At 27.6% G+C, this 15,247-nt stretch overlaps 1 protein-coding gene across 1 annotated transcript in view; it reads left to right on the top strand.

Moving 5' to 3' along the window:
* LOC145292115 (gamma-tubulin complex component 2-like) overlaps positions 1-15,247 on the top strand; it is a 146,431-nt gene that overhangs the window by 57,203 nt on the left and 73,981 nt on the right. The window contains exons 12-15 of the mRNA XM_080138219.1: positions 1,041-1,108; positions 2,010-2,054; positions 5,090-5,182; positions 14,254-14,315. Coding sequence (XP_079994345.1) covers positions 1,041-1,108; positions 2,010-2,054; positions 5,090-5,182; positions 14,254-14,315 — 268 coding nt within the window. The remainder of the gene's footprint in view (positions 1-1,040; positions 1,109-2,009; positions 2,055-5,089; positions 5,183-14,253; positions 14,316-15,247) is intronic.

The following is a 15,247-nucleotide window of genomic DNA, read 5'->3' as shown; positions in this document are numbered from 1 at the left end:
TACAGTCTCTCTTATCATAACTGTGTGTTGAGATTGTTTCTCGCTTTCTCATGAGTATAGAATTGTTTGAATTACACCTCTTCACTTTCAGCTGTGTGTAGATTGTAGCAGCAGCAACAGATATAATGACGCATTTATCTGCTCAGTTTCATCTGAAATTTTTTACAGCTGAAATTAGTGCATTCCTTATAGTATACATTAATATTACATGAGAGGAGGAAATCTCTAAAACATGTTTATCGAGATAAGCAGTCACAAACTCAAGAATCTGACCAGCTTCCATATTCCTATTTTGACTTCCTGGTTTCTTATGTCATTTTCTTTTAACTTGATTTCCTAATTTAATTTGAAGCAAAATTTTCCTTCCTATGTAATTTATTTTCAGAATGGAAATTTCCTTTCTACACAATCCTGTGTATAATCTTGCCACATTAATAAACCTCATCTGAAACATTTCCTTTTAAAAAAAAAAGATGGTCATTCATGAAAAAAAAGTAAAGTTCTGTAAGGTTGCTTACTAATATGTTTTATCCTGTTAAACATATGTTATATATAGGAATAATTTAAAAACAAATTTCAATCAAAAGTTTTTAATCTTTGAAATTTTTTCATGCTTTTTATTGCATGAATCTGTTTTATAATGGTGGGAGTGGAAGAAAATAAGATTTTTATTGATTTAAATTATTATAGTCAAGGTAGTCTGCTCTTTTTTGATTTCTGGTTTCTGCTCTTCAGTTGGCTGGATAATTAGACATTGTCAAGCAGACAAGAAAGCCATTCTGAACATAGAGAAAAGAGAGAGCTTTCACATTATTTTAGAGGAAGATAATTATTAACTAGAAGGAACCATGTCTCCCTTGTCACCATTATCCAATCTGTGGAGTAGAAACTGTAAGTCAAAAATGCAAACAATCTTAACTATAATTACTGTGATTTATTATTATTTATTATTTCAGTTTTATTCAGAATATTTAATGCATTCTAAAAAAAATTTGACATCTTTTTGATCTAAATTCTTTTTTGTTTTTGTTGAATTTCAGAAAAATCAGCGTATGAATATGGCCTTGTTAATCATGCTTTGGCGGCAGCGATGTGGTCACTCATCAAGGTAATGAGGGAGCGGGTACTTTTTCTTTCACATTTACAAAGAATGACTTAAAAAGTTCATGAATATTCACTTGTATTGTCGAAGTATAGAAGATGAAGACAAAGTTTATTTTTATTTGGATTCAAACTATTAATATATATTTTTATTTTATTTATCTTTTAATCCTTTCAAATAAGTGTCATAATTTGTGTATTCATTCTTTAGCAGACTTATACTCATCTTCATAATTGTTTTTGCACCACGTTTCGGCCAACTCAAATATAAAAATAAGTTTATGAATAGGACTATCTTATGGATAAAATAATTTTTAAATATTTTTAATATAGGGGGAATTCTGGAGAAGCACCTTTTTTTTTCTAATATTTATGCTTATAAAAATTAAAATTGTAGTTTGAGAGTTTTTCTTTTAGTATCATGTTTCTGAATAATTTCTTTGCCATTATATATTTAATAAAAATATAAGACACCACTTGCAGACTAAACATTTAAAAATGTCGTTTTGTAACATCTCATTTAGTAGTATGTCACATGATGTTGCTAAATTCTAAACAAGCGATGATTTGCTTCAAAATGCCTTTAACATGTCTTTTTTGAATGAATACACTAAAGCTAATTTGGTACAAACTGATTTTAATTTGAGGGAGAAATGAAAATTCTTTTGCTGTTCTCGAATCAAACATTTTTAATGTTGAAAATTTCAGTAAAAAATTCAGTTTTTTGGTCGGAAAAAGATGCCAACAAAGATAAAATGTCTGCCAACAAAACAATTTTATTTCTTTGTTTTCCATCATGGAATTTCTTAAAAAAGATTAATTTGTACATTTTGGTTCAATGAATTTCTTCTACTGGTTTCTGTTACCATTTGTTTTTTGTTTTTAAAGAATTTGTTTCTGTCTTTTAGGATTACACTCTTCTGGTGGCACAGCTTGAATATGAATACCGGCAGGTAAGCGTCTTTCACTTTGACTCTTGTTTATTTGTGTGATGTAGGCGGGTTGAACAAATAAGTTTTTGTCAGCCAACAAATCAACTCGCAACAAAAAATCTAAAACCCTCATTTATTTCTTGCTCTCTGTTACACGCTTCAGTTGGTAAGCAGGAGGTGGGAGCAGGAGGTGGGTGGATTTCAACAATACGGTGCAGTAACGTGACTCATGGTTCACCGTTGCTCTTTGACCGTCTTCTCTCTGTAGTCTCACTTGTTTATATTGACCTGTTCTCTTGCAGATGTTTAACCCCAGCAGCTATGAGGTCAACTACTTGACCTATTCACCTCTGGCAATGTCAGTTTGGACAGATCTTCACTCATTGGTCAGTTACTTTACTCTGCCGACCGTGTGTGTGTGTATTCACACTCTCAACATGCAACATCTGAAAAGAAACATTTTTTTGTTCTTTACATAAAAACAAAATGGCTGGGCTACCTGGCATTGCTTGGGGGAGGGGAAAGGGGCATAAATAATAAAAAGAAAAGTTAAAAAACAAAAAGTGTGTGCATGTGTAACTTCTTTTTTTTTTTTTAAATTTCTCTCTTTTCCTTCAACTTCCTTAATTTTCTCTACCTCTCTCATAACTAGTAATAGAAAGAAAAGCAAAAAGAAAGCAAACTGATCTAGTTTCAGTTTTTTTTTTTTTTTTTTATAACTACTATATGAATGAAAAGAAAAAAGTATTTTTTTTAATTACACCAATTTGGTTTCTGGTCACATTACAGTATTTTTAATTTTACCATAACTGAATTGAAGTTATACTAGACCCAATGATGTAAAGTTTATTAAGTGTATCATATGTTATTTCTGACTTTACCCCTACTCTTTTTTATATACAAGATTATGCTATTTTTGTTTGAGACCGCAAATAAAGTATTAATGTGGATAGCATTTTTAGTATTTCAACCATGTTAAAATTGCTGACATATGCAGATGCATCAAAAGAGTGTTAAATATATGTTTTTAAATTTCAGAATTTTTTGGATGAGGATAATTTGCATCACTATTCTCATCTTGGTTCTTACATTTTAATATTTGAGCTGATTGATTTGAAGAGGGCCAAAAAATATATACTTTTGAAAATGGGAATCTGTATGAAATTTCAAATTGAACCCTTTAATCCATTGATTGTTCTCGTCTCATTAGCCATAACTGGCTATTAGTATTATGTAATTCTTAGTCATTGAACTTGCAAGATCAAACCTCTGAAAGTCACTTCGAACTGCTTGTTTGCTATTAGGTTGTGGATCCATGTGGATTAAGTTCCCTCCAAGTTCATAAGTTTGATGAGATTCACTTGCAGATGGTCAGAGGTTATATCGGTCAAAATGTTTGAATATGACAACTAAGATAAAAGGATGTGGGACTTTTGTTTTTTTGTAAATCAGAAAAAGCAATTTTACTTTTTCTTAATTTTTTAAAGCAACATCTGATTACTGCTGAATTGCTGTCCCAATTTTTATCTTTCTTTCTGTCTTCCTCTATTTTTCTCTTCTTCTTTCAGTCTCAGCTTGATTTGTTTCGTTTATCTCATACTTCAAAACAATCTGCAATAAGAATCAAAGGAAGACTTTAATTCCTCAAAGAATGACCTCCTCCTCCCCTCTCTCCCACATAAATACATGGCTTTCTGGGTTGGGAAATTGCTAAGGGTGGGGATGCTTCCTACCCCTATTAGGTTGTGAGAAAGTCATCTTCATTTCTGTTTTTTCTTTTCTTTTTTCTTTTTTTTGTCATTGGTCACTCACATTGCTGAAGATGAAAAGAGTAAAAATAATATAAAGAAATTCTAAGAAAAGCTATTTTCTTTACCTAACAACTTTCCAAAGAGTTTGAAAAATCAAATAGAAATCTGCAAGTTACATTTTCAGTCATAGTCAAGATTGCTTGCTTCTTTGATTTCCAGTTTCTGCTATACAAACTGAATGATGATGACAGGATATAGTGCCTTTTGATTAATGATTATCTTCCTCTCAGATAATGTGAAATCCCTCTTCCTATGTTAACAATGGCTGTCTCATCTGCTTGACCATATCTAAGGATAGCAAAAACCGGAAGTCAAAAAGAGCAGGCAATCTTGATTATAATCACATTCTCTTTATACTTGAGAGTTTTAGAAAGTATTTGTCAGTCCGGTGTAAACCAAAAGAATGTGTGTTTATGTTTAAGTTATTCAATTAACTTGCTGAAAATATTTGTTTCCCTTGAAAAGTTTTATGATTAAATTTTATTTTTAACAAGTTGTATCTTGTCTGTGTTTCCTGGGAGTCTTCATACTTTTAGTTTTATTTCACTTCTTTTAAAAGCTATGCTTTTTTTGACAAATTATTATTTTAAATAAGATTTTGAAAAGTTAAATTTAATTGTTATGGTTTCACTTTGTTATTAATTTATTAATTGAACCAAAGTTTTTTTTATAAAACTATAACTAATTTTGCTAAATTAATGTTATTGTAATATTTTATTGATAAAATTATTATATGTAAATTGCTTCCAAAACTTAACTTTTTAATACATGAGAATTTGCTAAAAATATTTAATCCAGAAATGATTTTCTATTTGATAATTTAAATTCTTTCAATTTACTTTCAGACTTCAAAGAGTCACAAAGTTATTATCTTTTTCAATTATAAACAAAAGATTAAAATTACCGACTCGTTTACATAGAAATCAAAATGCACTGTGGTGGATTTAATTTTGTTAAAATTAAAAATAATATTTTAAAAACTGTTTTATTTTGTTATACCATTTTTTAAATTTCAATAACTAAGCGATTTAATGAATTCGAAAAGTATATACGTCATGTAGAAATAAGAAAAGCACATGAGAAATAGTTTCATAATTTTATTAAGATATTTAATTTGAAAAAACAAAACGAAGCATGTGTTCAGGTAATGTTGATGAGTTTCATTGGTTATAAATGTGAATATAAATTAGGGTTAATACCTCATGACTTTCCATTTGTACATTTCCTTGAATTTTCTTTTTTTAGGGCAGACTTTCTCTTCAGAAATTGTGGTTTTATCTCCAGCCAACAATGAAGACTCTTGAAATTTTAGTTTCAATTGTTAATTCTATTAATAAAGTAAGTTAAATTTTTTTTATATTTAAAATTTTGCAAAAATAGATTTCGGAATAGAATTTATAAAGAGTGTTTATAAAAATTAATTTCAGACAAGTTGTATTGACCTGGTGCTTGGTGAAAACATTACCCAGTAGAGGGCGGAGAAAAATAATTAAAAATGTAATCATATTTATAATAAATAAAAACAGTTTTACAAATTTATTTTAGTTTTCCTACATTTTATTTTTGGTTTAAATAAATATTTGATCAATTATAAGTTAGAAAATTTAACTAAAAAAATTTTTTATTTTTTATTTACACCACTTGTCAAGGCCTGGAGGCCACTCGAGGATAAGGGTTAATGGTTATACATTAGTCAATGTGATTATAGCGTAGTAAACATAAGTAGTGGGAATTTTGTAAATTGGATTACTTAGGGGGACGGTTCATTAAGAATTTGTTTATGTTGGACTTGAAGACAATCAAATTGTAATCAGCTGGAAAGCAGGCAAACAGAAGGGAGTTCCACAGGTGTGCAGTTCTAAGAAAGGAACTTTGTTCATGGAATCTACGTTTAGGTTTAGGCACAGATAAAGAGTGTGGGAAATTATTGATAGTGGTTTTGGCTAGACGAGTGTTTTTCGTTGAAGTTTACTAAGGGGGAATCATAGATTGAAGCTCAGATGAGCACTTGCCATGAAAATAACGATAAAGCAGAGACAGGCTCACAATGTCTCTCCATTCATTTCAACTGATGCCAGATGGGGATCAGAGTATTGATAATGTAGAGATAGAAGCTTGGTTTTAGATGCATTAGAAGTAAAAGGAATTAAAAGTAGCCACCTCTTTCCCATTGTATCACATGCTCAAGGTCAGAGGAGAGAGAATCGGAGAGAACTTGGTCATTTACGGTCTTTGATGTGCTACCATAGATTGTAGTGTCGCCAACATAAATGTCTATGAATGATGTAAGGATGTGATTTGGAAGATCATTAATGTAGATCAGGAAGAAAATTGGGCCCAGGATGGACCCCTAAAGGACTCCAACATTAATACTGAGAGCTTCTGATTTCTGCCCATCAACCACTACTCTTATGAACCTATAAGAGAGAAATGATTTAATAATGGAGAAGACATTTCCAGCTATACCGTAGCTGGAGATCTTGTGAAGTAGACCTTTATGCCATACCTTATCAAAGGCCTTTGATATGTCGAGCAATTGCCCTAGAGAGGAAGCCTCAGTTGAGAGATTCGCTAATTCTATGAGATATAACTGTAAGCATGTCTGCTAATGGATACTATGTTTAACAATAAAGCCAAAATGAATAAAAACGTGTTTAATTTTACATAACCAGAAGCTAGCCATATTTACATTTTTTGAAAGAATTTTAAAAAATTCATTATAGTGTTCTTATATTTTAATAAATATTGATTAGTAAAAATAAATTAAACATATATGTGTAATTATCAAAGTTATGTATAGGCAAGAAATCCATGCAAATAAATGAGATTGTATCTCGTAATTACTTTTAATCAGTTGTTGGTTTTGTTGATTTTTATTTAAAACTTGTAAAAAAATAATCTTGTCAGATTTTCATGTCTATCAACAAGCTATCAAGTCATCAACTTTGGTATTGTGATAAGCTTAATTGTCTAAAATAAGGGAAGACCAGTTCATGTCTTTTCAATACTTACTGCCAGTTCTTCAGCAGCAATTTATTTCTATGCTTACCTTTGCTACCTTGGGCAAGATGTTCGCTGAAAGCATCAACATAAAATCTATCTTTCCAAGCCCTTCTGTGTTTTATTTTTGTGCCTATCTGATTTCCAACCCCATCAATTACTCAAACTCTCTTTCTCTCGCTCGAATCAATCTGGATGTGATACAAAACTAAACTGCATCTAATGTTGAGTGACTCATCTGTTGACATTACTTACAGATCCACTCTGAGCCAAAATGTTAGAATTTGTCAACATTTCATTCGTATGTGAAATAAAATCATCATTTATGGATTATTTGTTTATAAAAGTATGTGTACATAAAAACAAATTAACTTACAGACCTATCGTATACAAAATATATTTCCATCATCAATAAATATGTGTAAAATACTAAGAATTTGAAGCATAAGATCTTTTAACCGAATCAGCATTAAAATATTAAGAATTTGAAGCATAAGATCTTTTAACCGAATCAGCATTAAAATATTAAGAATTTGACGCATAAGATCTTTTAACCGTATCAGCATTAAAATATTAAGAATTTGACACATAAGATCTTTTAACCGAATCAGCATTAAAATATTCAGAATTTGAAGTATAAGATCTTTTAACCGAATCAGCATTAAAATATTAAGAATTTGAAGTATAAGATCTTTTAACCAAATCAGCATTAAAATATTAAGAATTTGAAGCGTAAGATCTTTTAACCGAATCAGCATTAAAATATTAAGAATTTGAAGCATAAGATCTTTTAACCGAATCAGCATTAAAATATTAAGAATTTGAAGCATAAGATCTTTTAACCGAATCAGCATTAAAATATTAAGAATTTGAAGTATAAGATCTTTTAACCGAATCAGCATTAAAATATTCAGAATTTGAAGCATAAGATCTTTTAACCGAATCAGCATTAAAATATTAAGAATTTGAAGCATAAGATCTTTTAACCGAATCAGCATTAAAATATAAAGAATTTGAAGCATAAGATCTTTTAACCGAATCAGCATTAAAATATTAAGAATTTGAAGTATGAGATCTTTTAACCGAATCAGCATTAAAATATTCAGAATTTGAAGCATAAGATCTTTTAACCGAATCAGCATTAAAATATTAAGAATTTGAAATATAAGATCTTTTAACCGAATCAGCATTAAAATATTAAGAATTTGAAGCATAAGATCTTTTAACCGAATCAGCATTAAAATATTAAGAATTTGAAGCATAAGATCTTTTAACCGAATCAGCATTAAAATATTAAGAATTTGAAGTATAAGATCTTTTAACCGAATCAGCATTAAAATATTAAGAATTTGAAGCATAAGATCTTTTAACCGAATCAGCATTAAAATATTAAGAATTTGACACATAAGATCTTTTAACCAAATCAGCATTAAAATATTAAGAATTTGAAGCATAAGATCTTTTAACCGAATCAGCATTAAAATATCAAGAATTTGAAGCATAAGATCTTTTAACCGAATCAGCATTAAAATATTAAGAATTTGAAGTATAAGATCTTTTAACCGAATCAGCATTAAAATATTAAGAATTTGAAGCATAAGTTCTTTTAACCGAATCAGCATTAAAATATTAAGAATTTGAAGCATAAGATCTTTTAACCGAATCAGCATTAAAATATTAAGAATTTGAAGCATAAGATCTTTTAACCGAATCAGCATTAAAATATTAAGAATTTGAAGTATAAGATCTTTTAACCGAATAAGCATTAAAATATTAAGAATTTGAAGCATAAGATCTTTTAACCGAATCAGCATTAAAATATTCAGAATTTGAAGCATAAGATCTTTTAACCGAATCAGCATTAAAATATTAAGAATTTGACACATAAGATCTTTTAACCGAATCAGCATTAAAATATTAAGAATTTGAAGCATAAGATCTTTTAACCGAATCAGCATTAAAATATTAAGAATTTGAAGCATAAGATCTTTTAACCGAATCAGCATTAAAATATTAAGAATTTGACGCATAAGATCTTTTAACCGAATCAGCATTAAAATATTAAGAATTTGAAGCATAAGATCTTTTAACCGAATCAGCATTAAAATATTAAGAATTTGAAGTATAAGATCTTTTAACCGAATCAGCATTAAAATATTAAGAATTTGAAGCATAAGATCTTTTAACCGAATCAGCATTAAAATATTAAGAATTTGAAGTATAAGATCTTTTAACCGAATCAGCATTAAAATATTTAGAATTTGACGCATAAGATCTTTTAACCGAATCAGCATTTAAATATTAAGAATTTTAAGCATAAGATCTTTTAACCGAATCAGCATTAAAATATTAAGAATTTGAAGCATAAGATCTTTTAACCGAATCAGCATTAAAATATTAAGAATTTGACGCATAAGATCTTTTAACCGAATCAGCATTAAAATATTAAGAATTTGACGCATAAGATCTTTTAACCGAATCAGCATTAAAATATTAAGAATTTGAAGCATAAGATCTTTTATCGAATCAGCATTAAAATATTAAGAATTAGACACATAAGATCTTTTAACCGAATCAGCAATAAAATATTAAGAATTTGAAGCATAAGATCTTTTAACCAAATCAGCATTAAAATATTAAGAATTTGAAGTATAAGATCTTTTAACCGAATCAGCATTAAAATATTAAGAATTTGAAGCATAAGATCTTTTAACCGAATCAGCATTAAAATATTAAGAATTTGAAGCATAAGATCTTTTAACCAAATCAGCATTAAAATATTAAGAATTTGAAGCATAAGATCTTTTAACCGAATCAGCATTAAAATATTAAGAATTTGAAGCATAAGATCTTTTAACCGAATCAGCATTAAAATATAAAGAATTTGAAGTATAAGATCTTTTAACCGAATCAGCATTAAAATATTAAGAATTTGAAGTATAAGATCTTTTAACCGAATCAGCATTAAAATATTAAGAATTTGAAGCATAAGATCTTTTAACCGAATCAGCATTAAAATATTAAGAATTAGACACATAAGATCTTTTAACCGAATCAGCATTAAAATATTCAGAATTTGAAGCATAAGATCTTTTTACCAAATCAGCATTAAAATATTAAGAATTTGAAGTATAAGATCTTTTAACCGAATCAGCATTAAAATATTCAGAATTTGAAGTATAAGATCTTTTAACCGAATCAGCATTAAAATATTAAGAATTTGAAGTATAAGATCTTTTAACCGAATCAGCATTAAAATATTAAGAATTTGTAAGTATAAGATCTTTTAACCGAATCAGCATTAAAATATTAAGAATTTGAAGTATAAGATCTTTTAACCGAATCAGCATTAAAATATTAAGAATTTGAAGTATAAGATCTTTTAACCGAATCAGCATTAAAATATTAAGAATTTGAAGTATAAGATCTTTTAACCGAATCAGCATTAAAATATTAAGAATTTGAAGTATAAGATCTTTTAACCGAATCAGCATTAAAATATTAAGAATTTGAAGCATAAGATCTTTTAACCAAATCAGCATTAAAATATTAAGAATTTGAAGCATAAGATCTTTTAACCGAATCAGCATTAAAATATTAAGAATTTGAAGCATAAGATCTTTTAACCGAATCAGCATTAAAATATTAAGAATTTGAAGTATGAGATCTTTTAACCGAATCAGCATTAAAATATTCAGAATTTGAAGCATAAGATCTTTTAACCAAATCAGCATTAAAATATTAAGAATTTGAAGCATAAGATCTTTTAACCAAATCAGCATTAAAATATTAAGAATTTGAAGCATAAGATCTTTTAACCGAATCAGCATTAAAATATTAAGAATTTGAAGCATAAGATCTTTTAACCGAATCAGCATTAAAATATTAAGAATTTGAAGTATAAGATCTTTTAACCGAATCAGCATTAAAATATTTAGAATTTGACGCATAAGATCTTTTAACCGAATCAGCATTTAAATATTAAGAATTTTAAGCATAAGATCTTTTAACCGAATCAGCATTAAAATATTAAGAATTTGAAGCATAAGATCTTTTAACCGAATCAGCATTAAAATATTAAGAATTTGACGCATAAGATCTTTTAACCGAATCAGCATTAAAATATTAAGAATTTGACGCATAAGATCTTTTAACCGAATCAGCATTAAAATATTAAGAATTTGAAGCATAAGATCTTTTATCGAATCAGCATTAAAATATTAAGAATTAGACACATAAGATCTTTTAACCGAATCAGCAATAAAATATTAAGAATTTGAAGCATAAGATCTTTTAACCAAATCAGCATTAAAATATTAAGAATTTGAAGTATAAGATCTTTTAACCGAATCAGCATTAAAATATTAAGAATTTGAAGCATAAGATCTTTTAACCGAATCAGCATTAAAATATTAAGAATTTGAAGCATAAGATCTTTTAACCAAATCAGCATTAAAATATTAAGAATTTGAAGCATAAGATCTTTTAACCGAATCAGCATTAAAATATTAAGAATTTGAAGCATAAGATCTTTTAACCGAATCAGCATTAAAATATTAAGAATTTGAAGTATGAGATCTTTTAACCGAATCAGCATTAAAATATAAAGAATTTGAAGTATAAGATCTTTTAACCGAATCAGCATTAAAATATTAAGAATTTGAAGTATAAGATCTTTTAACCGAATCAGCATTAAAATATTAAGAATTTGAAGCATAAGATCTTTTAACCGAATCAGCATTAAAATATTAAGAATTAGACACATAAGATCTTTTAACCGAATCAGCATTAAAATATTCAGAATTTGAAGCATAAGATCTTTTTACCAAATCAGCATTAAAATATTAAGAATTTGAAGTATAAGATCTTTTAACCGAATCAGCATTAAAATATTAAGAATTTGAAGTATAAGATCTTTTAACCGAATCAGCATTAAAATATTAAGAATTTGAAGTATAAGATCTTTTAACCGAATCAGCATTAAAATATTAAGAATTTGTAAGTATAAGATCTTTTAACCGAATCAGCATTAAAATATTAAGAATTTGAAGTATAAGATCTTTTAACCGAATCAGCATTAAAATATTAAGAATTTGAAGTATAAGATCTTTTAACCGAATCAGCATTAAAATATTAAGAATTTGAAGTATAAGATCTTTTAACCGAATCAGCATTAAAATATTAAGAATTTGAAGTATAAGATCTTTTAACCGAATCAGCATTAAAATATTAAGAATTTGAAGCATAAGATCTTTTAACCAAATCAGCATTAAAATATTAAGAATTTGAAGCATAAGATCTTTTAACCGAATCAGCATTAAAATATTAAGAATTTGAAGCATAAGATCTTTTAACCGAATCAGCATTAAAATATTAAGAATTTGAAGTATGAGATCTTTTAACCGAATCAGCATTAAAATATTCAGAATTTGTAAGCATAAGATCTTTTAACCAAATCAGCATTAAAATATTAAGAATTTGAAGCATAAGATCTTTTAACCAAATCAGCATTAAAATATTAAGAATTTGAAGCATAAGATCTTTTAACCGAATCAGCATTAAAATATTAAGAATTTGAAGCATAAGATCTTTTAACTGAATCAGCATTAAAATATTAAGAATTAGACACATAAGATCTTTTAACCGAATCAGCATTAAAATATTCAGAATTTGAAGCATAAGATCTTTTAACCAAATCAGCATTAAAATATTAAGAATTTGAAGTATAAGATCTTTTAACCGAATCAGCATTAAAATATTAAGAATTTGAAGTATAAGATCTTTTAACCGAATCAGCATTAAAATATTAAGAATTTGAAGTATAAGATCTTTTAACCGAATCAGCATTAAAATATTAAGAATTTGTAAGTATAAGATCTTTTAACCGAATCAGCATTAAAATATTAAGAATTTGAAGTATAAGATCTTTTAACCGAATCAGCATTAAAATATTAAGAATTTGAAGTATAAGATCTTTTAACCGAATCAGCATTAAAATATTAAGAATTTGAAGTATAAGATCTTTTAACCGAATCAGCATTAAAATATTAAGAATTTGAAGTATAAGATCTTTTAACCGAATCAGCATTAAAATATTAAGAATTTTAAGCATAAGATCTTTTAACCAAATCAGCATTAAAATATTAAGAATTTGAAGCATAAGATCTTTTAACCGAATCAGCATTAAAATATTAAGAATTTGAAGTATGAGATCTTTTAACCGAATCAGCATTAAAATATTCAGAATTTGAAGCATAAGATCTTTTAACCAAATCAGCATTAAAATATTAAGAATTTGAAGCATAAGATCTTTTAACCAAATCAGCATTAAAATATTAAGAATTTGAAGCATAATATCTTTTAACCGAATCAGCATTAAAATATTAAGAATTTGTAAGCATAAGATCTTTTAACCGAATCAGCATTAAAATATTAAGAATTAGACACATAAGATCTTTTAACCGAATCAGCATTAAAATATTCAGAATTTGAAGCATAAGATCTTTTAACCAAATCAGCATTAAAATATTAAGAATTTGAAGTATAAGATCTTTTAACCGAATCAGCATTAAAATATTAAGAATTTGAAGCATAAGATCTTTTAACCGAATCAGCATTAAAATATTAAGAATTAGACACATAAGATCTTTTAACCAAATCAGCATTAAAATATTCAGAATTTGAAGCATAAGATCTTTTAACCGAATCAGCATTAAAATATTAAGAATTTGAAGCATAAGATCTTTTAACCGAATCAGCATTAAAATATTAAGAATTAGACACATAAGATCTTTTAACCGAATCAGCATTAAAATATTCAGAATTTGAAGCATAAGATCTTTTAACCAAATCAGCATTAAAATATTAAGAATTTGAAGTATAAGATCTTTTAACCGAATCAGCATTAAAATATTAAGAATTTGAAGTATAAGATCTTTTAACCGAATCAGCATTAAAATATTAAGAATTTGTAAGTATAAGATCTTTTAACCGAATCAGCATTAAAATATTAAGAATTTGAAGTATAAGATCTTTTAACCGAATCAGCATTAAAATATTAAGAATTTGAAGTATAAGATCTTTTAACCGAATCAGCATTAAAATATTAAGAATTTGAAGTATAAGATCTTTTAACCGAATCAGCATTAAAATATTAAGAATTTGAAGTATAAGATCTTTTAACCGAATCAGCATTAAAATATTAAGAATTTGAAGTATAAGATCTTTTAACCGAATCAGCATTAAAATATTAAGAATTTGAAGCATAAGATCTTTTAACCAAATCAGCATTAAAATATTAAGAATTTGAAGCATAAGATCTTTTAACCGAATCAGCATTAAAAGGGTTTATGTGCTGTAAAATAAAACAGAACCATAATTATTTTTTGTTTTCTTTTCTTCCTCCACAGGGCAAATGTGTTGGGGATGCGGTACTTACTCTTCTTCATGAAATGACATCTGGTTTTGCAGGGTGAGTAATAAGATCCAAACAAATTCCATCAAAATGAGACGTTCCATATTCATTCCGTTTTAGATAAGATATTTAAAAAGAATGTATACTTACTGGAACTAGAAAAAAAAATGAAACAACTATTATTAATGATGTAATCAGTGCTTTTATTTTCCTTTTTCTTGCATGTACTGTTTACACTGAGATGCCAATGAAGACATAATCAAAAGCAAAACTAGAATGCCCACCCAGAAGTAATGAATAACAACTATTGTGCTTTGTTTTTCATATTATCATTCAGGTTTTAGTCTTTATAATTTTCAAGTTCTAAATAAAATAGAATATGTTTCTTCAAATGAAAAGATATTACACGTTTTCAAAAATCTCAATTGAGCATTGATAAAAATAAAAACAAAAATAAAAACAAGCAACATTTTTATAACAAACTATCATTCACATTCAAACAATGAACTGTTTCTTATTTGGTCAAGTGAGGTAACTTCAATAAATAATTTCAATTTTTCTGACATGCTACAATGTCTTCAGAGTTTTAACATTATATAAATAGATCTGCTATTTCACTGTGGGCCAAGATCGCCGATTTGTGTAAATAAAGACAATGAGAAGTCCTCAAGTAGTGATAGAGGGCTTTTTTTTTTTTAAGGTAAAACGAGTCGAATACAGAAAATTAAAATATTTAATAAATTTCAAAACCTAAATCTTAATTTTGCTCCCAAAAGTGCAAATTAAATATTTGGGCATATCTTAGTGAAAAATGATCCACTGGCAGTTGTTACAGTATATCAATCAAGTAAAATATCTTCAACAAGAGAAACAAAATTTCTTTGGTAGGTTGTAAAGCCTTGCATGAGATCTAATAGTGTGATCAGTTGCACCACATTCAGTGCAATACTTATTAGGATGCAATTGATTGGACTGTTTCACAACACCAG

The sequence above is a fragment of the Euprymna scolopes genome, chromosome 13 (assembly GCF_053919585.1).
Source record: "Euprymna scolopes isolate OS-2025 chromosome 13, ASM5391958v1, whole genome shotgun sequence".
Classification (NCBI taxonomy): domain Eukaryota; kingdom Metazoa; phylum Mollusca; class Cephalopoda; order Sepiida; family Sepiolidae; genus Euprymna; species Euprymna scolopes.
This window is presented reverse-complemented; position numbering and strand designations above follow the sequence as displayed.